The 25445-nt window shown below is 44.0% G+C and overlaps 1 protein-coding gene across 1 annotated transcript in view; it reads left to right on the top strand.

Annotated features, from left to right (window-relative positions):
• The window catches only part of LOC122183304 (c-Maf inducing protein), a 120709-nt gene that overhangs the window by 44947 nt on the left and 50317 nt on the right, over positions 1–25445 (top strand). Inside the window, exon 2 of the mRNA XM_042877173.1 lies at positions 19675–19800. Within this exon, the coding sequence (XP_042733107.1) occupies positions 19675–19800 (126 nt within the window). The remainder of the gene's footprint in view (positions 1–19674; positions 19801–25445) is intronic.

Below are 25445 nucleotides of genomic sequence, written 5' to 3'. Positions count from 1 at the left end.
AGTTGTATAACTTTTTGTGTTACAGGATGTGGTTTGGTTACATGCATGTAATGTGTAGGGCCATTTATATACTTTAAGGAATGTAGGACGTACAGAATGGGCTGGCAAGTGGAACAGCTTGCCACAGACCTGTGCCCTTCTGGATCCTGCCATGCGCCAGACAGCAGTGGACATCTGCGTTTTTGGGGAAAAAAGTCTGGGACAAGTTCAGTGGTAGAAATCGCAGCATCTTGGGCACCTTTAAGCAAAGCATTCTTTTAGCCTTTCTCCAGCTTGCTATGTATGAACAGAGAGGACTGGTTTCTGCCTTAGTTTCCCAAGCAGGGAGGAGACCACAGCTCATCAGAGGGAAAGTTCTTGTCGACCAGAAGTGAGACAGACCTTTTCAGTTTGTTACGAATTTATAGACTCTCCATCCTTTTAGTGAAGGGAAATTAGGTTTGCTCTGATTGTTTAAAGTGGTTGGCAGGATTTGCACCTCATTGCAAATCATAAAATAAATTCACTTGTGGTTATGTTGCTCTTTTTTACTTAAATGGTCTTCTGCTGCCATTTAACCAATAAATTCAGTAACAGCTGACGTATGTGAGATAGAGGAGGAAAAAACCCTTAACGTTTAGGGCTCCAACAGAGACTTTTCATTTTGAGTGTATCATCTTGATGTGACTGGAGATCGTCCAGGCTAGCATTAACCCTTCGGGTAGCAGAGAAGATTGGGCAATTATCTGCATCTACTTTGCCGCATTTCCAATATAAAATATCCTTTCCTATGGTTTTGCATATGGAGTGCACCTCTGGATGGTGGCTTCAACCTTTGCTCTGTTTGTTGCATACTGGGGAGCAGGAGAGGAGCAACAGGAGGGTTGTGTCTCGTCACAGGTGACAGTAGCTCTGAGAGCATCTGCAGTTTCAGTCTCTTCCTTGCAAGAAGTTGCCAGTCTCCATCCTGAGTTCAGTGAGCAACCAGAGCCCTCTGCAAACATACCAGCTCTGTCCTGCACAGAGGTATGCAAACAGGAGGGACCAAGCGCCCAGATGAATCAAATGCCAGCCGTGCACTGCTTCCCGCACTCCTTCCCTCTTCCAGGAGCCAGGGATCCCTGTGTTTACCCGCGCTGTACTTACACAGTGAAAAAGCTCTGGGCTTCGGTTTCCACTTCAAAGGCAGCATTGGCTGCCGCGTTGGAGATGGAGCCTGATAATTTTGGTTACGAGTGGCTGGTATGTTCCTGAGGCTGAAATTACTGCTGATGGAGGAGTTGCACGGATGGCCTCGCGGGGTGATGTCATCTGCACAGACAGGGAGAAACCTGAGCTGTGGCTGGACCACCTCTAAGCGGTCCCGTGCCAGGCGTTCCGGGCTCCTCCACCGATGTTCTTTGAAAAGGAGCCAGCTGCTGCCAAGTGGGATGGCGGTTTGTGTGCTGCGTCGGCTACTCTTTGAAACGGGGAAAAAATGTGGGATGTGGTTCCATAAGAAGAAAAAGGAAGAAATGTGTTCATTGCGTTATCATTGCATTCCATTCCAAAGCCAGCAGATTGCTTGTGCCGTTTGAGGGCGGCCATTTGGAGTGACTGGCTGGGACGTGTGGCTGTATCTTTGGATATGGTGAAGCAGCACTGGAAGAAACCCACAACTTGGGTTTTGGTTTGGGTGCTGTATGCAGTGGCTTGAGCAATAGTGCAGCTACTTAGAAAGATCTCTTGAAGTGTAACTGTGCTTGCTCATGCAGTGGTTAGAGTACAGGAAGTTTGTGTCGGTGTTGTTTTTTTGTTGCTGTTTTTTTTAAGGGGTTTTGGTAAAGTAATGGGTCATAGGAAATGACGCCACTGCTGGCTAATCCCTAGATTTGTCCTCTGCTTTCTTCTAAACTGCAGCGTTTACTCTAAAAGCTTTTGCACGACGGCAAATCAAAGTGTAAATGTACCACCCTGTCTGATTTTGAACAGAATCTTTGAGAAAAGCAATCTAGATTTTTAATTACACTTTCCAGTCATGTAAATTGCAGAGATAATTGTATACATCACTGTCTGACCTAGTTCTGCTGTCATGCCTTTCATCTGCGGATCTCAAAGTGCCTCACAAAGAAAATTCCTTTGTATTTGAAGATGAGGAACCTTGGGGCGTAGAGCAGCAAAGCAAATATCCAGCCCGACGGGGAGTGCACCTTGAGGGGAAGCAAGTCCTAGTGCATGGAGAGCCCTTGCTCCTTGCACAAGCACCCACTGCTCGGGATCACTCACCCACTCGCGTGCTACCTGTGTTGTCACTGCGTGCCTGCGTTTTTCCAGAAGATTTGCCTTATGTTTTTTCTCCTAACTGAATGAATGTTGTATGTAATTTTCTTCTAAGTTTCCAGAAAAGAGTTCGTAGTTCCAGAGATTGCTGCTTTATGTAAATTGTAGGTTTTCCATAGGGTTTTCTGTTTCTTTCCCGGCTTTTTCTAGAGTTGATAGTAGCATGGTGAGGGGAGCAAAGACAGTCAAGTTGCATTGAATTTTCTGCAGAAGTGGCTTTCTGACGCCTTTTTTTCAGAAAAGGGCTGGTGGAACAGTGGCTTTGCTGCCCTACAGCTGTGTGACGTAGGTAGATAATCCCACATATGGTTAGGCAAGGCTTTGCTTGTCTAACAGGAGAGTGGTTTTTAGCTGCAATGCAATTTTGCAGCATCTAAGCTGATCTTTTTCTGAAATTGAAATCAGAAGGGGGCTTTCTGATAGGGATCAGTGCCGTTTGCACACCGCTCTGAAAAGTGTCTGTTTTAGTCCTGATGAAAGATGTTTGCTTATCTGCTTCCAGAAGTAAATCTTCTATTTATCTATAGAACTGGAGTATCAGCAACAACATCATCTCCCACTGCAGCACATCCCATCCCTTGCTCCCTGGGGACACTGGGCGAGGTCAGAGTGCTTTAACACTCCCGACCCAATTTATTTTTGCCTTTGTTCCCGCTTTGCTCGTCACTAACAGCTCACGCCAAGTGCAGTTGAGCTGGACAGTAGTTATTACCAATCCCTTTCTACAAAGGCAGACCTGTGTTGGCTTTGTGTTTGCTGTTTTCCACGCCTTTAGCACAAAGAAATTAAGTGGGATAGACAAAGAGATTTTGAGGCTGGATGATGTTGCTTCCCTTGTGTTCACTGACAGCCAGCTGTCACCTCACAAAGCCTCAGCGCTGTGTTGCAACAGGCGTGCTCAGCTCTGGAGCAGGACTGGTGCTCCATTCAATGCAGTTTGTTTTTCCCTTATTCCAGCAACTCTCTGTGCAGCAGGGAAACGTCCTTCATGCTCTCGTGTGTGCTTGGGTGATGTTATCCTGGGAGCTTGGGGGACAACTGCTGAGTTGGGGAGCCAGTAGGTTAGCTGCTGCATTCTGAGTCAGACCTGTAGCATAATCTTGTACTGAACTGCATGTGAGTGGTGCTGGTCGGGCTTGTGCCAAGTTAATTGGGAGGTTTTAGAAAGCAAACTGAGCTCAGCTGTTGTGAGCTGCTTTGTGATAAAGAAGATAAAGCATCTTCTGGGTGAAATGATTTTACTTTTTTTTTTTTAACTTCTAGTTTGAGGCTGTGCACTTTCCACTGTTCATGCAAAGTAAAAGCAAAGCGAATGTCTGTGTGACAGCAAATGGGTTTGGGTTGACTATTTTTATTCATTGCTTTGACGAACTTGGTTTCCTTTGGCCAAGAATGAAGGAAACACTGAAGAGAGAAGGCAGGTTCTGTGTCTGAGACATCTCAGCATGAGCTAAGCTGGTGGAACATGGAAACCATCAAGAATCTCAAAGGGCAGAGCAACCTGATTGCTGGAAGCTGGGCAAAGCTGCCAGAAAGTCAGAACCATGCTGTCCAGCTTTGCTGACCAGCTCCTCTCGGTTACTGTGCAATTAAAGAGCTACTATTTTTTTGGGTTTGGTGGCTCACAAGGCCCGTCTCTCCCCACCCCAGCCAGGAAATGGCTTGCTGTATACAAGGTCGCCCTTATCTCAGTCACTTGCAGGGCCGGCGGAGATCGAGCAGCATTTAACACACAACCTGCAACAGGGCACTTGCACTCAACAGATTTTCTTGGCTTTCCCAGGGAATAACAGCAAAAAGTCCTGTTGCTGACGTCTGTCAGCCCCTGCTGAAGCAATCAGGGAGTGCTTGGTGCAGGGCTTGCAGTGCCCCAAACCTGGAAGGCCACGCAAGGGAGGAAGCCGCTGGGTTACCGGCGGTTTCTTAATCTTTGATGGGAAGGCAGACGGCGTCACGGCTGAGAAACGGCTCCTGGAGCCAGCATCACCCTGCTGATACCACGTAGTAAGCACAGCTTCTACCCATGTGCTGGATCATGGGGCTGATACTGCAGGAATGTGGTGGGGGAAACCTCATTTTGCCCAGGGCTGGGATGTGCCCCTCAGGCAGGGATGCTGCTGCCCCACATCCATCACTGGAGCTGCGCCAGAGCACCATCTGAGAGCCTTCATGTTATACAAAGTGCTTAAAGGATAGGCTGCATTGCCTACAGCCATGGAGGGAAATTTTAGGCTTGTTCTCTTCTGAACATAAAAATTTTGCAAAAGAGTGGCATTTCATGTTCTTTTCTGAAGCTTTTGTTTTTGCTGTTTGGAGCGTCCGAAAGAAAATATATTTGATTTCAAAGCTAGTTGTCCAACATTGAACTCCTGCTACCTACTCTCATTGCTTTTGTTGAACTTAGCACAGAAAATTGAGGGAGAGAAAATTGAGATGAGAGCTGGTAAATCAGAACAGCAAGGGCAAAATGCTGCTTCTGAAGGTGATGCGTATCAGTTGTAAAAATCATGTTGTCCCTTGTGCTAAAAAAGAGAAGTAAAAGTCAGAATTCAGGAAAAAAAAGCTTTTATTTAACAAAATTAAAGCTACTGTTTAAGTGTTAGTTTTAAATGGGAAGCAAAGCATGAAACCACAGGCCATTTGTGTGTGTGCAGTGTTGCAAAAGACACAAAGGAGATTGCCAAGCACAGCAAACTTAAGTTGAAGAAGTGAGTGTTCAGAAAGACTGTCCAAAACAGTACAGTGAAATCTGACAAGCGTGCTGCATTTCTTTTCCTATTCTTTTTCAGCATATAGAAAGTGGATGTTAATCTCCCGTGTGTGTATTTAAGGTCACCATCTCAGGCTCCCAGCCCTGTGTACAGGCACATCCTGGTTTGAAGCAGCATCACTTACTGGAGTGTATTCAGAGCTGAGGCCCTGCCTGAGTGTTGCTGAAGTTTTCCTTGCTGGCTTGAAGCATTTGTTCATCTGCACAAAGTTCTGCAGTTACTTATCTTCTGACGTTGCAGGCGTCACGCTTCAAAGGCTTTCTTGAGTGCCAGGTAGAATGCTGGCACCTTTTTATTTCTAATAGGACCTAAAATAAAAGAGTGTTAGAGGTTCTGAGCTGGAAGGAGTAAGTTTTGTTCACGTTGGACTACCACTGAAATGAGAAATCTCATTTGTTCTTTGAGAATAATTTATCAAGAAGTTCAGCAGAGCTGGAAAGGCAACTCGGTTTTCTGTTTTGCAGCGTTGAAATAATTAGCCAGTAATTGAAAAGGGAGCCTGATTGTGCAGACACATCATTGCTTTGTAGCATAATACAAACACACTGTTTTAACAGAAGAGGACTGGAAGAATAAGCAGGGGCTGTGTTCAGTTCTGCTCCTGTACGTCATACAGTGACTTTTCAGTTTCTGCAAATACGGGTGAGACCTTCGGTGCAGCATTGGAGAGAGCACAAAGACCTGCTGTTGCGGTTGCCAGATCAGTGATTGGAGTTTTTTGGTGTTCTTGCCCTGCTCAGGAATTTAAGGCTTGTGTTTGAACAGCAGTTGGAGAGAGCTGTCCTAGATTACCTTCCTCTGCGAGTTTCTGATGAATTCCTGCCAGCATCTAGGAAAGCGTAATTTCTGATCAGTCCCACTGGATTTTCAATTTCACTCGTCTGTTTGCTGGTGATGCACGTTGCTAGGAAAGAAAAACAGCAGAGAGATTTTTTAATTTGATTCTTTATTTGATTCTTTTGGTTGGCTTGATTGTTTGTTTGTTGATCTCTTACCATTTCTGTTGGGGGGTGATGAACTCGTCTCTCAGTACTGTTTCATATAAATGTAGTGAAAGAAGAAACCTGCACCAACCGGCAGGTTCAGTTGGCAGGGTTTTGCGTTTTGTGGGCTGCAGAGCCTTAATGAGAGCAGCTGAGTGACCTCTGCTGTGGCTACCATTAGCTTTAGGTCTCCAGTGCATTGCACAGCACTAATTAATATTAAATACTACTAATAATCTGTACCATTTCATAAAGTTTTTCAGTCAGGATGAGAACACAAGCGCGGAGGGAGGCTCGGGGCCAGCAGGCTGTGTGCAGGCCTGGCCAGCTGAGCAGGTTGGGTCAGAAGGGCAGCTTTCCCACCTGGGTGTCTTTTCTGGACCGTGATCTCGCTGGGCTTGGCTGCTGGGCGGCAGAGTGAAACACAGGGACTGGGACATCCTGCAAAACCAGGGCACTCGATTGCAAGGCTAAGCAGCCGGTTCACTGTGTGCTGTGTTTCCCTGGGTGTGGTGGGATTGCTCATGGGAACTGGGCAAATGAGGGCTCACTTCGTCGTACTGAATTCTCAGGTTTTGTGTGTGGCTTAAATGATGTTCCCAGAGCACTTTGGGGCCATCCAGGAGAAAAAGGAAGATGCAGGATTATGTGCTTCTTGTTTTCCATAATGCAGCTGCATGTAGCAGTACTGGATTTACTCCGCTCGTGTGTTCACGTAACTCAGAGGGATGTCTTGAAGCCTCTTGAGTTCTGTCTGCAGTCTGAACTCACGCCTCTCATGCTTCTCTTTGTGGAGGGCATTAGAACTGGTAACAGCTCAAGGCAAAAATGGTGATCTCAGTAAGTCACACCTGGCGCCATGGAGACAACTCTTGGCCTTTCAGTCTGCGCCTTCTCGAAGATGTTCATGCTTGAACTGCTGATTCCTGTGTCCCCTGATGAAGTCGGTGTGTATTAATGACCATTGTAAATTGATTAAAATAGTTCATGAGACAGTTAAGATCCTGAGAAGGCCCAAACTGAGTATAATGGCTTAGGAACTGCTGATGGTGGGCGTGTGACTTGGATGGCAACTGGAGTCACCTCTGAGAGCAGTTGTGTGATGCAGATTGTTAGGGAGAAGTGAATTCCATAGCGCTTCAATTGTGGGACTGCTGCTTTTCTTTTCTTTTTTTCCCATAGACATCATCAAACGTGAACTGGATCAGAGTACTCAAAACTGATGTCAGTGCTGTTAAGAGGTCCAACCAAGTCAAGGGTAGCACTCCTCCTGCGGCTAGTGATGAAATGTATGATCCTTTTTTCAGTGTGTGTGCTTTAAACAGTTTTTGGCAGTAGCAACGTCATCTTCAGCTCTTCTCACTCATCACTGTAGAGGGCTGACATGGCTGTTTGTACTTTTGTGTCTCAGAAGGCTGATGGGCAGTTCTGGCGATGTGCCTTGTCAATAGCTGTGTGGTGGCGGTGCTTAGCGCTCCAGAGGCACAACGCAGTTGCCATTCCTCATCCTGTTGTGATCTTTTTTTTTTCCTGCTAGGAAAACAGAATGGATGCAGCATGTAGTCAAAGACCCTAGCTTGTAACACCTGCCAAGAAACACTGTGATTGTCTGCTCTCAGGTCTTCAGAACCTCATCCAGTGAGTTTTGCATTGACTTGGAGCTGACAGTTAGCTTTTCTTTCTATTCAGGACAGTTTGAAGGAGCAGATGACAAGGCTGAATCTCAGCTCTGTACTCGTTTGATGAAGGTTGTTGCAACCACCGGTTGCTTGACTCAGAATGCGTCTGCAGGATCCAGGCTTCTAAACAAAGTGCACCAATAATTTGCCTAATGACTTCTTCAGGCTATTGAAGGGCAGAGTCAAGTCTCACTTCGTTGACATCAGTGAAGCCAAAGAAATAACCAATTTGGCTCTTCACAATGCAGTCTGTTGTTGAAAGTACATAGGCTGGTATTCATCCTCAGAGCAGAACTCTATGTGCAATGCTATTTAATATTGTGTGCGTATCCAGCTGTATATTTAGAGGCCTATAATACTTCTCGACTGACAACAATGCATTTAATCTAGCACTAGATTACTGCCAGGATTACACGGCAGGCCGTGTTTCGAGAAGTGCTGTTAGAATTCAGTGACATCTACAGTACATGTGCTGCCACTGAGGCATGACTGCTGCGCCGTGGGCTCTTGCAGAGGTCACAGCAGCAGACTGGAACATTGTGTTTCCAGCTCCCTGTAAGGACCTTCTGAATGAAGGATATGCTGGAAAGCATCTGAAAATATTGATGAAAATATTGCTACAAATAAAAGCATACAGGGCTTGGTGATTAGGTATTGCTCCTTTGTAACCGGGCATGTAGAGACAGTGTGCTCAGAGAGATGAGATAAAAATGAAAATGGGAGACAGGACAAGAATTTCAGAGGTGTGGCATGTCTGGCACTGGTGGTTGTGGCTGTGCTCGTAATGCTCTGATATGCAAAAGATATGCTTCTAGGCAGTTACACCTCTGAAAATCTGATGCTCTCTTTCTCCATGCCTAATCCTTGCATCACGGGAGAGGCTCTGAACGTACAGTAAAGCCTTTGATCTGCTTTGAGAGAGGTATTGGCAGAAACTTTTTAGGACTGGCTGCAGAGCTGTTAGGATGTGGGTCACAGCAAAATGCTGTATTGATACCCTGGAGGAGAGTCTGAACTTTTTATTCTGCACAGAACAGAACCTGAGATTAACTGTCTGCCTTACATCTGGATCAGAAAAGTGGATTCCTCAGTTGTTTTCTGCGTTTCTGAGTTGGGTTCAGTGATCCAAGATCTTGCAAAATGTTGCAGTATTTGGAAATATTGTGCTGCAGTGCTTATACTCCAGATATTGCATTTGATTTTGCTTTCTGTTTTATGCATTTCCAGTAAGAGTTGCTTTGGGCTTTTTTTTTTTTTTTCCCCAAGGAAACAAGAAAAGAGTTAGTTTTGGAATTCAAAGATATATGTTTTTAGGATTAAATATGTTTCGGAACCAGGAAGAAACAAGTTCTTTCTCAGCATGATGAAGGCTAGAGAAAAAGGCAAACTTTATCATGCAAGCTTTATGTTTTCCTGCTATTAATGATACTTCCTAAAATGCCTCGAGAAGTTCTAGTTGGAGCCTGCCAGTCACTGGAGCCTTTTTCAAAGGGTAACATGGGTGCTGTACCTTATTTTCAGATGCTTTATATTTAACCTGTTTATCTCTGAGGAAACAATTGATAAACAATCTCTATGTTAAGCATTCTTCTGTAAATGTCACCGGGGAAAGTGCAGGTAGGAAAATGAAGCTAATGCATTCTCAGTGCTCTACCCTTCCTACTAATTCTGCCCTGGTGGTTTTTCTGATAAGCCAGATTTTTCGCTATAGCTGGAAACAGAGCAGTGCTGTGACATTGTGTTAATGCTGCAGTAACGTGTAGCCAAAGCAATTAGAAGGAAGAAAGCTGATACCGACAGTAAGTTCACATATACTTTTTGTTCAGACATGTTTTGCTGGAGTTGAGTTTATCAAGCGAAATGTTAAGAAAGTGAAAAGTGAGAAATAAGCCTTTATTGGTGGCTGTGCCTCAGGGCCCATCTGTCGTGCCCTTGCTCCTTTGCTTAAGACAAAGCTGCTCTGGACTGGATGGGGCCCAACCTGCGGATCTGCAGGACGTCCCTCTGTCACCGTTACGCTGCGTCTGCAGCGGCGATGGTGCACAGTGATGTGATGGCATTTGTGGATTTCAGTTACAGAGGGGATGGCAGGAATGGTTGTCCTTGTTTCCGTTCCTGCTGTGGGTAGAGCTGATGCAAGCAGAAGTGGTCAAAAACCTTCAGTGTGTTCAGGTACAGAGTTCAAACATACCTCTAATTTGGAAGCTTTTGTATTCTGCTGAACCCAAAATGCCATAGAGGAGAAACAAGTCATGTTTTCATCGAGGTTTGGAGCCCAAGCCATAACACTCAGTGGTAGCTGCAAGTCCATGGTGGTTTGGCTTCAGATTCACAAGTACATGCTAAAGCACTTTGGCAGTATTGGCTTTTTGAGAGCTTTCTGCTGGAAAATGTGCAGCTAGTTTAATTCTGGGCTCACGGCTTGCTGAAAACAGTTCAGATTTTCTTGGTAGAGATTTCTTGGACTAATAATCATAACTCTTTGGTTGTTGAGGTCAAAGCTCAGAAGCAGTACACTTAACTTGCCCGTTCCTCCCTGGGTGGAAAACTCAATGTACAAAGTTATGGTTGCAATATTTAAGGATTTATAAAAATGAGCTATTTCCTTTGGAGACAACAATTAAATTAATAAAGTAATCTTGACAGAGGGCAAGGAGATTGCTTAGAAATGTGAACAGGAAAGCTGACTCGATGGCATATTTGAACTTGGAAAGCCAAAACGTGATTTCCAAGGGTGGGGGTGAGATCTGCAGCCGTTGAAAAGGTTAGAATTATTTTAAAGCAATTTCATGTATTTTATTTTATTTTTTTTCTATTTAATGAAATGGGGAGGGGGGGTGTCAGGGGAGAAAATCAACCTATTGTAGTCTGCCAGCCTGTTCTGCTGGGAGGGTATTTCTTTCATGGATTACCTAACACACCTAAGTGCTATTGTATAAGCCATCTCTATGTTGATGTATAGAGCACCACATAATGTTTCCCTTTTAAGTGGTAGCACTGTGGTCTGAGGATATAAGTAAAGCCAAGTAAATAGGGAGAGGAAATCAAGGAAGCTGAGTGACTTTTCCTGCAGCCTTACTACCCTTGTGTTGCATCTCACCTTCAGATGTGCAGCAGCAGCTGCTGTCTGGGCATGGAACTGTTTCTTCCAAACGTGCATCACCCAGAGAAGCGGTAGGGGAAAGCCTGCTGGTGTCCTGATTCAGCAGCTTGGAGCGTGTGATCCTCATTGCCTGCGTGTGAACCATCTATCAGGGAGTGCAGAGGAAGTGAGTGCGTTTAGTTGAGGGCTGAAACATTTAGTTCAAAGAGAAATCATGTTGGAGGATTCAGGCAGCTTAGTCTTCCAAAAAACAATGTAAGATAGAATATGATGGATTAGTTTCTAGTAAACAAGGCTTCTCTGGAAACATATCTCACTGGAGCTGTGGTCAGCACGGTCCCTGGGGGAGACTATTGCAGTTCCTTAGAATTCTCCTCTGGCCTTTAGAGAGCAGCCTGGATGAGCCAGTTTCACAGAAGATGATGGCAGCGTTGCTCTGTGTTTTTCCTTTCCAAGTGTGTCTGCTGAGATGACCATAGCAGGTGCTCTCACTTCATTTTAGGCACTCTTACTTCATTATCTTAAGAAATAATGCGCCAGGCTAGTTAAGTATTGCATCGGAACAGAACAGTTACCTGTTGAGCATGCAGTTTCATACTGTTGCATCCTTCATGAGCACAGTGTTCTTAGGATTTTAGTAAAATATTTGGTTCATTTACTTATTTTCAAACAAAAGAGAAAGTATCACTTTAAATCCTCCAGTGTATCCTTCATACTCAAGGAGCTTATGGAGGTAATTTAGGTTCTGTGGTGCACTGCGTCCTCTCCATTACGTGTTTACCATTCAACTGACACTTTTCTCAAATATTTGCTCTGCTGTTTCACTGCAGTTGCCCTCTCCTTCTCCATTCCCTCACCATCTTTTTCCATGGAGGTATCGCGCATATTTCAGTCACCCTGTATTTAAATAGCAGCACTCCCTCCCAGAGCAAACAGGCAGTTGTTAAAACAATGAGGAAGACCAACAGTGGAGGAGGGTATGGGTGAGGCCAGGAGTGTGCAAGCACAGTTTTGCAAGAGGCTTCCTTCTGAAGGAAAACTTTCCGTTAGTAGCAGGCTGTCAGTCTGTACTGCTTGGTGAGACTGAACAAAGGGGAAATCAGTGCTGCAGAGAGCTGGGCATCACTTAAACTTCTGGAGAGTTGTCCGAATTATTGCTCAAGGTGAGACATAAAGCAAAACAAAGGGACCGCCATGTTTTCTTACCTCCGCCTGGAGCAGAAAGAAGGAAGAGGAGCTGCTTGTCCTCAGGAGGTCCCTGCTTCTTTCTCTTGAACAGCAGAGAGCTTAGTGAGACTATGAAGAGCACCTGGGGCTTTTTTGAAGGATCCTGTATGCGTCAATTCTCTTCTGTAATCCAGAGCAGACAGCTGTATGCATACTTCACTGGCAACTCCAGACCTGTGCATCCTTTCCCTGAGTGGAGAATCCGCTGTTGAGAATTAAGCAGCGCACTTGGGTTACTGCAATCTCTGTCCTATGCCCAACCATCAGGCTGAGATTGGATGTGGTGTCCTGGGAGTGATGGGGCTAGAAGTGCATTAAAAATAAAGGAAAAGAAAACATAAATTGAAACTATTTCAGCTTTTCAACTATTTGTGGTGTTTAATGGTTTTGTCTCTACAGATAAAAAGCATGGATGTGAAAAGTAGTGTTGGAGAATTCTTGTTGAAGCAGAAAACAAGAACTTAATGTATGGCACATTTATGCTTTGTTTAGTTTTGCAGTTGTTTAGTTTGTAAATAAAAATCAGTTGAGAAAGGAGCTGGGATGTGCATGATGAAGGCAACGTGAGCTGGCAGGATTGCACTCTGAGTCAAGTCCTGCACTTCTAATGGGATGTGTGATACTGGGTTATCTTAGCTTCTCTGCCATTCAGTGTTTCATACGCGGAGCAACTTGCAGCTTAGTCTTTGTACTGACAGACAGTGGAGATGAATGCCTTGCTTCCCTTGCAGCTGCCCTAGGCCTTTTGAATTTTCAGCTAAAATTTTCCATGGGAGCTGCAGATCCTTGTGCAGCGGATGTGACCTTACTGATAACAGATGTGGTTTTCCTTCTTCACCGTCTGCTGACCTACTAGAGGTAATGAACAGCAGGCCCTTGGAGGTCTGCAAGCCTACAGTGAAAACCACTGTGTGTGCAAGCACAGTGTGCAACACAAACATGCTGTGATGCTGTTACCTACATTAATGATTTCTGATTGTCGAGTCCAGTCATGAAAAACTCAGCTGAGCAGAAGTTTTCCTTTTGTAGTACAGATCAATAAGGTTCCTTAACAGACTGACTATTTCCCAGGTGCCAACTTTGTATCTGAAATCAGCTGATAGTCTTGCATTTCTGGCTCTTAGGGCTGTCCCTGGTTCAAATAGTCATCAAAGGGTAACATTGTTTTAGCACAGATCAGGCCTGCTTTGGTCCTTTCTCCTCTCTCTGGTTTGTCAGCGTTTGTTGCATTTCATAGCATGCAACAAGGCTGATACGTTGAGAGAGGATTGAAAATAGAGAGCGGCCTCCACTTGCGAACAGTTTGTGGATACAGTTTTGTTTTCTGTCACATCATAGTTGCTATGGTGACTTAGCAAAGATCTCCTTAGCAGTCACGAGATGCTTCATGTTCTGGGCAAAAGACACAGAGTTTTGCCTGTATTCTCCAGTATTCTAACAGTTGTTCTGCAGAAGAATGTGTGCATATAGACCAATGCAGTAAGTCTGTACAACTCCCATTGCTTATTCCTGCTGCTGTAGAAAGGTGTGCACCTGCTGTGCTGTGCCTGTTCCTTCCTGAAGTAATTTCAAGGAAGGCAGAAAAACAACCTATCCATCTTGTCAAAATCATGGGGTATTTCTTCCAGAGGAGAGCAAAACTGCTGTGACATACGAAAGGGAACATGAAGCCTGATGGAGGAGGGTCCTCCTCACAAGTCGGTTGTGCAATTTAGGAGGAGGAGGAAGCATTTGGGGCTGATTCACATGGTTAGATTCAGGAAGTCTGAGCTGTGTTCCCACATCTCCCCGAATTCTCATGTCACCTAGGGCATGATCAAGAACATGATGCAGCTGCAGTCTTAACCGAGATTTTCTTCTAGGTCGATAGGTGGGGGATAATAATCCTTCTTTCAGTTCTTCTACGTGGGGGATAATAATTCATCTTTTCAATTTTTCTAAGTTTACTGGGAGGCTCAGATTTGCAGTTATTCATGCTTTGCTCTCCTCTGATGGTGGATACTGTGCAATTACAGAGTACTTCAGAAATATGGTCTGTGCAGTATAAGAGTGCATTCCTAGGTGATGAGCAATCTGTTTTTGTCACTGTGCCCTTCTGATCTGCAAAATGCTCTGCCCCCAGCACTGATATCAGCAAAGGCTGCAACAGATGCTCACAGAGCAGAGGTGTTCCACCTGGTGCCTATGGAAGCCATGCTGTGCCAATAGGTCGCATTGACCAGCTCTGTCCCCTTCCTGTCCTGGTGAGGTGCAGCTCACAGCAGTCCTCATCCCTGTTAGCAGCAGGTTGGAATAGGAGACAAAGCTTGTTGGACTCCAGTAGCATTTCTGCTGAGCATCCGGTATTGCTGTGAATCCCAGTCCCTTTGACATGTGGGGCTTGACAAAAAAAAAAAAACACAACAAACCATTGATCTTTTGTGGACTCTCAGATGCAGCCCTCTTGATGATGGGCATCTTCAGAAAGTCTGGAAGATACAGGTTTTGTTTTAATCCCAGAAATTCAAATAGTTCTGTTGGTGAAATGACTGAATATGTTTAAGTGCTTCTTCAGCTGGTTTTGACAGTAGAAGAGAAGTATCTCCATTTAAAAAAAAAAAGAAATCCATATGCATTTCAAGGAGTATAATTAATGCTTTTTTCCTGCTTATTTGACTTGCTTGTCACGATACATCCCCCATCACATGGCCTTACTTTCTCATCTTCTTAATGAGGAACCTCCGTTCTGTTCTTTAAACATATTTCAGACCTGAATTGCTTTGTAGTTCTCTCTGCCAATGCCTCATGCATGGATTTCTCAGATTCTGGCAACTGCATGTCTTAGCGTGGAGAGCAGTTCTTTCCCACCAACCCTTCAGCGAATGGTTTTGTCTTGTCCATTTCCTGTACCTCCACAGAACTAATCAGCCCACTACAGTTCACCTTTTTTTTCCTGCACAGCCTGGGATAATCTGCTTCTTCCTGGCAGCAGTTACATTTTTATCAGTTTTGTAAGGTTAATTAATGTAGCAGCCTTCAGTCCCAGTCCTCTTAAATATGTAGTGGAAGAAGCTGCAAAAAGCTAGCTGCAAAAAACAAGCTGCAAAGCCTGACTTGGTTGAACTGCTGTTGAAGTTCTGAATTGCATTCCCAGCTTGAGGTTTTCCTCCAGTGCGTTCCTACTCACCCACGCACAGGACGAGTGAGGTCTTTTCCTACTGTGAAACATGTGAGACCTCCAACTCAGCAGCAGGACAGGAGGCTGATGGTGACGATGAGCAGGCCAGGGGCTGGGAGGCGTTCAGATGTGGGAATATTGCTCCAAGGGAGCTCAGAAATTCCCTTCTGCAGCTCTGGGACGGAGCTGGATGTCTCACCACTGTTAGTCTTTCTGTCTGTCTTCTTATCAGATTAATCTCCATGAGATTAACATTGACTTTAAACTCTTTCAAGTCATTATGACAAGTGTACACGGCAGTAAATTCTTCCATATCAAGAGTGAAACAAATTGCCCTGCGCTGCGTATTATGGTGCAGTACTGCTAATTGCTTAACTTGATAAATGCCTTCTGATAGGTTATATAGTTAATGAATAAAGATGTTAATTGCTCTTATCAGAAACAGCTACATTTGCAGGGGCGTTCTCTGGAGCCATGGATGTCTCCTAGGAGAGATTTATTTCAAATCGTCCATTGTTTTCAGCAGTTTCAGAGTCCAGGCTGAATAGTCTCCACCCCCATCAAAGTTTCGAGAGCAATCAACTCTTCCTACACATTATTCAGCAAGGCTAAGTCTTAGTTGGATATGGGTATGGCAAACTTACTGCAAGTACAGCATGCTCGCGTTCCCACTATATAGCAGCATGTTAAGCCTGTTAAGAGCAGCCAAGGGAGAGCTAAGCACCTGAGAGTGGAAGAACAAGGGCCTGGAACATCCCTATTTCCTCCCATCAGCTGGAGTGCTTAATTGGAAAAATCATTCTTTATTGTTGTTGTGTTGGTGGAAGCTGTCAGTCCAAATATACTTTAATGCAAATAACCATCTATAGTTGTAGAATTCATGTTTTCTAGATGCTCTTTTTGGAAAATATGTAGCTGAAGGTCTAGTACACGATTATATGAGTAAGTGCCTAAAAACATCATATTAACAATGGACGTCATGTTTATTCTTTCCCTTTTAGAATTTCCCATGGAAACAAGTGGGCAGATTTTTGCATTATTGAGTAGTCTGCTGCTGCTGACTTTTCCCAGAAATGCTGAGAGAAAGCTACCCTTACACGTGAGCCTGAATGTTCTTCCAATTTTGGGAGCACTGATTCCCCCAAGATTTGATTTATAGTGGGTTTTGGTGCGTGGCTATTCTGGAACCAAGTTGTTTCAAAGCTGTGTGATTAATAAATCTTTGCAGAACTGGAAAAAAAAAAAAAAAGCAAAGTTCTCACTGAGTTTAAAACATACCTGATTTCCCAATGGAAAAAGTTGCATGTTTCGTTAGGAGGCTAAAGGCTAACATGAAGGGAAAATTGATTCCATGTCTTTGGGTTTTTGTTTGTCATAATAAATTTCTTTCTCATTTATGAGTCTCTTAGAATTCTTCAGGACTTGTTCAGCAGCAGGTAGTTAGCCAGAAGTTAGAGCTGTAAATGGAAATCTGGAAATTGACACATGCAGGTTCTCTGGACAGAGTTTTCTAAGTCAGGCTTAATTCTGTAGAGTGAAGGAGAAGGGTGCATTATCTTGCTTCCTGTGACAGATTTCAGGCTTTGCCAAGAAACATAAATTCCCTCTTCAAAAAATGACAGCTATAAAAATAAGAATTATTATTTTCTTAAATAAAAACGTTTTCAACTCAACTTGATTTATTGCTCCTTAAAGGTGCTGTGGTTTTGGAATGTGAATGTCTCACACTGCTCATCAGTGGTGCAATATTCTGTTCCCCTATGTTATGTTAATGTGCACGTTTCTCTTTCATGTTACAAATCAGATCGAACCAGCTAAAAAGTATTCTGGTAAATGTCTGAAATGTATTTTCAAACATCTGAATCCACATTTCTGGTCTTCCGTGTTATGGTTTGGGTTTTCCATGGAGTGAGCTTTGGGTGGGGATGCAGCTCCTGAGTTCATGCGAGTGAGACCTGCTGGCAGATGGGGAGGTTGAGGACTTGTGCTGCATCTTCGTCAGCTGCGGTGATTCAGTGATTGACATGCACATACCTGAGCATCAAAATTGCCTGTGTTTTAAGATGAACCGATGACTCAGTCTGCAGTTTTACCTCAGGCCATTTCCTGATAAATGGCTGAACTGTGCTCGGTCTTGTGAAAGCACAAGGAGCACCCCTCTGTCCTCGCTTCTGTGAGTGCCCAAGGCTCTGGGAGGGGACACTGATGTGGGGCTGACCTTTGGCCTCTGCACCCAGCATCTCCTCGAGCTTCTGGGACTCCTCATGCTCCAGGGCAGCTTTTGAGTATAGGACAGCAAACAGTTGAAGTAAGGCTTTGTGTGAGGTGTAGCTGGACACAGAGGATGGAGATCATAGAATCATAGAGTCACCTATGTAGACACCTCCAAGGTCATCCAGTCCAACCATCCACCTACCACCAATGTTTCCCACTAAAGCCTGTCCTTCTGTACAACATCTAAATGTTTCTTGAACACGTGTTACACGAAGGACTCCATTGGCTCCTTTCTCTGGGTGGAAGCACCATGTCATCTGTATAGTACCTGTTCAACAGCTCAAATTCTGTGAGAATTCAAGTCTTCTTCAAAGTTAATGGACTGCATTAAGGGCAGTCAGCACCTTTGTGAGAGAGAAATTCAAATTGCCTTGATTCATCTCATTTTATGTTTGCATCGTTCGATCTGGGATTTCTCCCTTCTCCAGTCTTTCAGGGCATGTTTTTGATATCTTTGCCTCCTGAGTATACTAGATTTTCAGCTGGCTGTTTTCATATTTTTCCCTGAGTGTTGTAATGCTGATTACCAAAGGATCTTGGGCCTTTGGCTTCCTGTGAGAACAAGATAATTACTCTCCAGTAGGCAACGCGTGACGTACAGTATCAGCATTAAGCCACTGGGATTCCAGTTACTAGTGTAGAACAATATTGCGGTAACGAATAAGCAGAAGTTTATCATACTTCCTGCATAACAAGGTTTTTGTTAAAGAGACAGTGAAAATTGTTTTCAGTGAGGGCTAAAGCAAAATGAGCCCTCCTGTAGCAAGCGTTGTTTAAAATGATATTGAAGTTCAGTTCGTAGGCTTGCTGACTGACTTTGTTGCAGCAAAGTTCTGTGGTGGGGTCACCAGGTATGTTTTGAACAGTGCAGTTCATGGCCTTATGACCATGTATGAAAAGAACTTAAAAGTCATTTCCAGCTGTACCACCCACATAACTTACAGAAGAAAGCCATGCCAACAAAATGTAGGGACCTTCCAAATGCAGCTTGCTAATTTCACACTCGCCCCCAGAATCTCGTGTTGTGATGCTCAGAGTTGGTCCCATTTGCCCCCAAACATGATGTGTTTTTTCTTTTGGTTTCTTATTTTGAGACCATCAATTAAAAAGAATCTGTATATTGGGCACAGTGGGAGTAAGTTTATGAAGTTTCAGTTAGATGTAAGCCAGCAATAATAAGAACATATTTCATAAGCGTAATCAGCTCCATTCACTTGCAAGATGTGGCCATCACAAGGGCTTATCCACGTGGGGGGATTAATCAGCATTCCTGCAGAAGAACAGTTAACTCTGCCATAGCAGTATTGATCAGTTTGCTTACAGTGTAGTGCAGTGAAATGGATGTTGTCTTTGAGGGCATCTGTTAAAACAACACAAAGTGCAGTGTGTGTATGTGTACCCAGCACGTACACACCTATAGCTCTGTGTATTTACTCATATGTGGGATATAACTTTATGTGAGCTTGTGTATATACATTATTTCAGCTTATCTCTATTTCAGATATGATTGTACTTCTGCAATGCTGAAGAGCTATCAGGATGCTAATAAGGAGTTTCCTTATTTCCTTGCTGCTATCAATGTATGTTGTACATGTGACTGCAATGTGTGGTTATGTATGCTTTAATTGTGACTTTTGCTTGAAATTGGGTGTCAGCAGTATCTGCAGTTTGGAACTGGTACTTGCATATGAGCAAAGATGAGTGGGTTGGGTGCTCTGCTTTTGATTGTGTTTTTATGAGATGAGGACAGCCAGGGAGAACGAGGATGTTTGGAATAAAACCACCTAAACACAAAATACTTCCATCTGTGTGATCAAGATGCTTCTTACGTTGAGTGCATGAGTGTGGTCAGACACCTTCACAGCTCAAGTTGGTGGTTTGAGACCCCAGTGAAATTTAGTTAGACGTTTTAGTATTCCATGCTTCTGAATCTGGTCTGTTTGGTTTTTGTTTGTTTATTTATTTTTGTGGGTAATCTTACTTGAACAAGTTGGATGAAATTGATTAGGCTGATCTCTCTGCTGAATGGCCAGTGTAGGTATTTTATTTCACAGTTTTACAATGTATTGCAGCTATTTTCATCATCAAAAATAACTTTGATGGTACTGTTCATACTTTGAAATTGTGGATCTTCTGATGATAAAGTAAAACTTTTTTTCCCCTCTCCTTTGTTTCCTTGCAGCCAACTGGGTACATGGAAAACTCCATTTCCTACAGTGCTATTGAAGATGTTCAACTGCTGTCCTGGGAGAACGCCCCTAAGTACTGTTTACAGCTCACGATCCCGGGGGGTACTGTCTTACTTCAGGTACAGTAAACACAGAAGTAAATTCTCTTTCTTTAACTATGAATCTCCTTGATTTTTTATTTGCTGTTTGTGAAATCTAGTCCTAATTACCTGGGCTCAGAAAAGGCAGAGAACTCTGTGGTGTGAAGATATCTTTCTGCCACAAATCAGCTCAGTGATCGCTCTGGAATGGTCCACGTTGGTTGACAGTCAGAGTGAGATCTGTGGGGCACGATTTAATCTTCTTGTTCATCATACACATCAAAGTAGTGCTTTATGAAAAGGAACACTAATTTGAACCTGGAACAATCAAAACTCAAGGAAGATCAGCTTGTATAGGAAACCTATATCTGGCAGTGGAACAGACACCACGTATCCTTTTTTAAAGATATTTGATCTTCACTGAAAGATTTCAGATGAGGCTGTGTATTGCAGCCTGCAGCTTCCTCATGAAAGGGAGCAGAGAGGCGGGTGCTGATCTCTGCTCTCTGATGACAGTGATTGAGCCCAAGCAAACAGTGTGGAGCTGCTCAGGAGAGGGTCAGGTTGAATATCGGGAAAAGGTTCTTCACCAGGGAGTGCTCAAGCACTGGAGCAGCCTTCCCAGGGCAGTGGGCATAGCACCGACCTGCTGGGGTTCAAAAAGTATCTGGACACTGTTCTCAGATATATAGCTTGAGTTTTGGTTTGCTCTGTGTGGAGCCAGGAGCTGCACTCAATGATCCTTATGGGTCCCTTCCAACTTTGTCTGCTTGGTGATTCTATGATTTGCATGGGACACTGCATTTTTGTTATTCCAGGTTTCTTCATCCACTGGTGAGGCTATACAGGGCTCCTTAAGTCGCTGCATGTTCTAGTGATAGAAGAGCATTCCACAGCTCTGACCTTTGGAATTACTTCAGATTAAGAAAAGTGACTGAACACCCAGCTGATTGATCCCCCCAAAATTATAAACAGCCATAACTTGAAAAAGACTGAAGTGACTCCAGCTTAGCTCAGAGAGTATTCTCAGCATTGTCACAAAGACAAATTGTTCTGTTTCCCTTTGTTTTTTTAGATGAATATACAGTCACAATTGTGTATATGCACTTCATGTGGCTAGGATGGTAAACAGACTGTGGAGTGATTTCTGCAGAAATGGTGTAGAAAGATTAATTTAAACTGTGGGAAATCAATACGAGTAAGACTTGTAGTGCTAAGATGACTCCAGCTCTTCTCTGCCTTTGTTTTGGATGGCTGGTGGGCCCATTCATACACAGAGCTGTTTCCCAGTAGCTCAAGGGAGCACAGAGCTTGACCTCAGCCCTCCAGGGGGGATTGGGATTGTTTTGGAGTGTCATAAAGATATCATCAGGTTGTGATGACTTTCAACATGGCAAACATGTGGTCACTCAGAAATGGTTACATGTGTATGTTGAAACATCCATGGCCACCTCCTTTGTGGAGGATGTTTCTGGAGCTCCTTTTCCTTTACCTTACTGGTGTAATCATAGAATCGTTTGAGTTGGAAGGGACCTTTAAAGGCCATCTAGTCTGACTGCCCTGCAGTGAGCAGGGACATCTGCATCTCAATCAGATTGCTCAGAGCCCCATCCAGACTGACTTTGAATGCCTCCAGGGATGGGGCACCCATTACCTCTCTGGGCAACCTGTGCCAGTGCCTCATTGCTCTTATTGTAAGAAACTTTTTCCTTTTGTCCCATCTAAATCTCCCCACTTTTAGTTGGAAGCCATTTTCCTTGTCCTGTCAGAACAGATCCTGCTAAAGAATCAGTCTCCTTCTTTCTTACAGCCCCACTAAAATCCTGGGGTTCTACAGTCCTGTGAACGTGGGATACAGACCTTCCCCTAGTGCAGCTCTAGTGCGTTCGGGATGACCTAAGGATGTCTAATCCTGTAGGCTCTCCTGGTGCCAGGGTAGCATTTGCACAGACGCGTGTCCCGTTGCATACAGTGCACGCACACGTGCCTCTGCTTGATGCCCAGCAAACATTGCTGTGGCTCAGAATGAATTGCTGATCTGAGGCGTTTCCAGGGAGTGTGTGGAGCCTGAATTTCAGGCAGGCTGCTGCAAGTCCACCTAAGTCCTGATTGTGTGGTAGGAAAAGCCTCTATAGTGTGTGACAGTGGGGAAGGCAGGCAAACAAACCATGGTTTCCTAACAGCTAGATTAGGGTCCTCATTACTGATAAAATCTTCCTTGCTTAATTCATCAATTGAATAAATTAGAGAGAAACTCATTTGTCAAGGTGGACAATTTTGATTTTTTGTGAGATAATTCTGATTCTTCTATAAATTTGCTTACTAATGCTGGCATTTGTGTTTGTATCCATTTCAACAGCTGGAATGGTTAAATTTGCCTTTCAAAATTCTGTCTTTATTGCATAGCTTATGGTGGCTGCCTTTACTGGCCTGCTTAATAGGAAAGAAGATAAAATGTGAACCCACAGCTCCCTGCTGAGTTTAAAGGCAGTGTGTTAGGGCATACAGAATTGGATCTGGAGTGGCCTGCCGTGTATTTCTTTAAAATAAACAAACTCCACAAATAATTATGTTCTTTTAAGAATGAATTTACTTTCTTCAAATAGATTGATGCCTTTATGTAACCTCCTAGGAACTGATACAGAAATGCAGTCAGCTCTTCTTCAGTTAGGTTTTTTGTGGACTGTCCATGCAGAATGGATCAGTTACAGTATGACTCTGTGGGAATTTCAACAGAACTGAGAACACAAGCTTTGAAAATGTTTTTAGTATTATTTAATCCCCAGCAGTGTCTGGGTTCATCAAACATGACCAGATCAGAGGGAATGTCAAAATAGATTTCTCATATACGGCTGTAATGTGTATTCACAAATCTAAAACATTACTGAAAATGATACAGTGTACTTAAGAAATCAAAATACAGGAGTGGATTTCTCCAGTAGTTACGTTCAGCAGACGTACTCTGGTATATGTGACACTCCTGAGTATCCAAAAGAACTGTTCAGTGAGGCGCTGAGAAATTGAGATGCTGAGAAATTAGCTCTTGCATGCTCCAGTTATTTTCAGATTTCCGAGACGCTTCGATATATTTATGGGAAATTGGGACTTCAGATCTTTTATAAAATCATTCAGCCCTGCTAGTCTGAGCAGCAGCACTCTGATGTAACGTCAGGCACCGCTGTCAGGAAGTGTCTGATGGTGGAACAAGTCAGACAGGTCCAAAGTGTGTTCCCAAGGTTTCTTCTGAAGTGCACTTGTGAAATCTGTTTGCTGCTTTTGTTTTTGTTTCCCCTCAAAGACTTGATCTAAATGAGATTTATGTGTAAGAAAATGTTTAAATGAATTCTTTTGACTTCTACTCCGTGATTTATTTCATGTCGCTGATTAATTTTAGTTCTGTGTTATGTCTTTGTTCGTGCTGTGTTTCATGAACTCGTTAATACCACAGGATACTACTGAGATAATTCGACATGAAATGAAGCACATCAATAGTTACGAATCACAGGTTTACCAGATTAAGGAGAAGTCTAGAATTTTATCTTCTGTTTCACTGGTTTGAAGCAGAAGCAAACTTCAGGTAGCTGGAAATTCCCTCAGAATGGAAATTCATTCCCAGCAGTTCTCGTGGGAGGCTGTCAGTGTGTGGCATTGGGACATCCTCTGTGTGTGTCTGCGGTAGGCATGAGAAATGCCACCAGAGAGACTCGAGTCCGTGTTGGAGCTCTCATTCCTCTATCTGCTATCACCAAGGCCTATTTCTGGCTTATTACTGCACAGCAATGAGTCAGAGAAGGAAGAGTGCCATTACCTTTCCTTACATCATCCCAATGTCCTCCCCAAGCAGTACTGACCCATCCCAACCCACCTGAACACGTGAGATCTGACAAGTAGTGCCGGAGGTGATGCAGCTCTTGGGAAATCAGATCGTGATAATGGGACACATCTACCTGGGTTTCAGGGGAGGATTTGGTTCTCAGGCAGCACATGGCTTCATCTGGGCTGGGCTGGTGTTGGAATGTCAGCATGGTGGGTGTGCTTTCTGCTTGGGTTTGCCTGAGCATCCATGTATGCCATGGGTTGGCAACAGCACTGGGGAGCTCGGCCCATCCATTGTGTGTGCTGGGACTGCAGGGACAAGCAGGGATGGTCAGAGACAACTTCTTCACCAGTGTGTCATGCTCTCCTTCCTCTGGCCAGCTGGTTTTGGTCCCTGGTTCTCCCAACATGAAGCTGTCAGCTCTCGTGGGCTTTTTCTTTGCTTTTCTGCAAAGAAGATAGCAGGTGTGACAGGGCTGGAGCTGGCTTGTCGCACACGAGCTTTTTAGGATAGGAAATAAGAGCTAAATAACTGTGAGCTCTTCAGTATCAGTAATAGACTGTCCTCTTCGTCTGTTTTCTTGCTTTCTGTTTGTAAGGCATGATGTGCTTTGTGGTGCTGCGTGAATGCTAATGAAAGTGATGCTGCTATTGATAGTGAAATAGCTGCAGCAACCTATTGAAAGTGACTGAGAGGGGGAGAAGCTTATAATTTCACAAGCTGTTTAGCAGCAAATGTAGGAAGAGTCTCAGAAAAGAGGCTTTGGTATTTTGGCTGTGATGGTGCTCTCCCATAGTGTCATCTCTTTTTGGATGGGTTGTGAGTGCCATGGAGCTGCTGCCTCCATCCCTCTGCTCGTGGTGTATTCATGTCTTGGGGTGCTCAGAAGGAAGGGCAGGCAGGGCAGGAAACCCCGACGGGCACAGCAGCCGCATGCTCAGCTCAGCCCTGTGTTAGCCAGAGAGTCCCCATGGTAAATATTTTCACTGGAATTTTTGATAATGTTATGTTTCAGTCTCCTTGGAGGCCCCTGTCTCTGTTTAGATGTGATGAGGAAAGCATGACAAAAACTCATCCTGTGATGACATAAAACCATAAAGGCAGGACATCCTGCTGACCAGAGAGCAAGCGAGGGGGAGAAACACAAATACAGAGTAAACCCAGGGAGAATGAAAAACAGAATCTGGATCCTCAAACCCTACTTATTGCCACATCTCTTCAGATGGCAGAATCCCATAGACTGTGTGTGAAGGGTGCTGTTGTAAGGAGAAACATGGGAACTTTCTGCTATGTGGACAAGCCTGTTCTTGCATTCTGAGTAACACACATGCCTGTAATGAATGATACTGTTGTACTGACTTACTGTTAGAGAGGCTTGGTAGCATGGCACATGTAGTATGATGGATGGGATGTTTTCTGCTGTTGCTGGCTGCTGCAGGCACGTTCTCTCAGCAGAGCTGTGAATATCTATATTGGCTGTAGGTCTTCATCGTTGTTCTTCAAGTGCTTGCTTTCTTACACAGGTTCAGATGCTCTGTTTCTCAGCAGTGCACAAGTTCCTGCTTTGTCTGCTTTTACTTGGGTGGAAATTGCTGCAGGGACTTTAGTACTGGCATGCAAAAAGAGTTGGATTTCTTAGGAAAAAAACCTCTACTTTCTAGAAGTTCAGTGCTTTTTAATGACAAAGTGCATTCTTACTCACTGGCTAAGAGGTGAGGTGCTTTGGGTGCAGAAAAAAATACTTCCCCTTTTAAACAGAGATGCACGTTTGTTTATGTTACCAAAGCTCAGTATATGCAGGTATTTAATCTCCTGTGCAGCTTTCCTTCTGTGAGCAATCTTTTCTAAACTGTTGAAATGAATGCTG

Source organism: Lagopus leucura, unplaced genomic scaffold (assembly GCF_019238085.1).
Source record: "Lagopus leucura isolate 7727_CA_CO unplaced genomic scaffold, USGS_WTPT01 Super-Scaffold_100017, whole genome shotgun sequence".
In the NCBI taxonomy this organism is placed as follows: domain Eukaryota; kingdom Metazoa; phylum Chordata; class Aves; order Galliformes; family Phasianidae; genus Lagopus; species Lagopus leucura.
The sequence above is the reverse complement of the archived record's forward strand: the minus strand, read 5'-3'. Positions and strand labels throughout refer to the sequence as shown.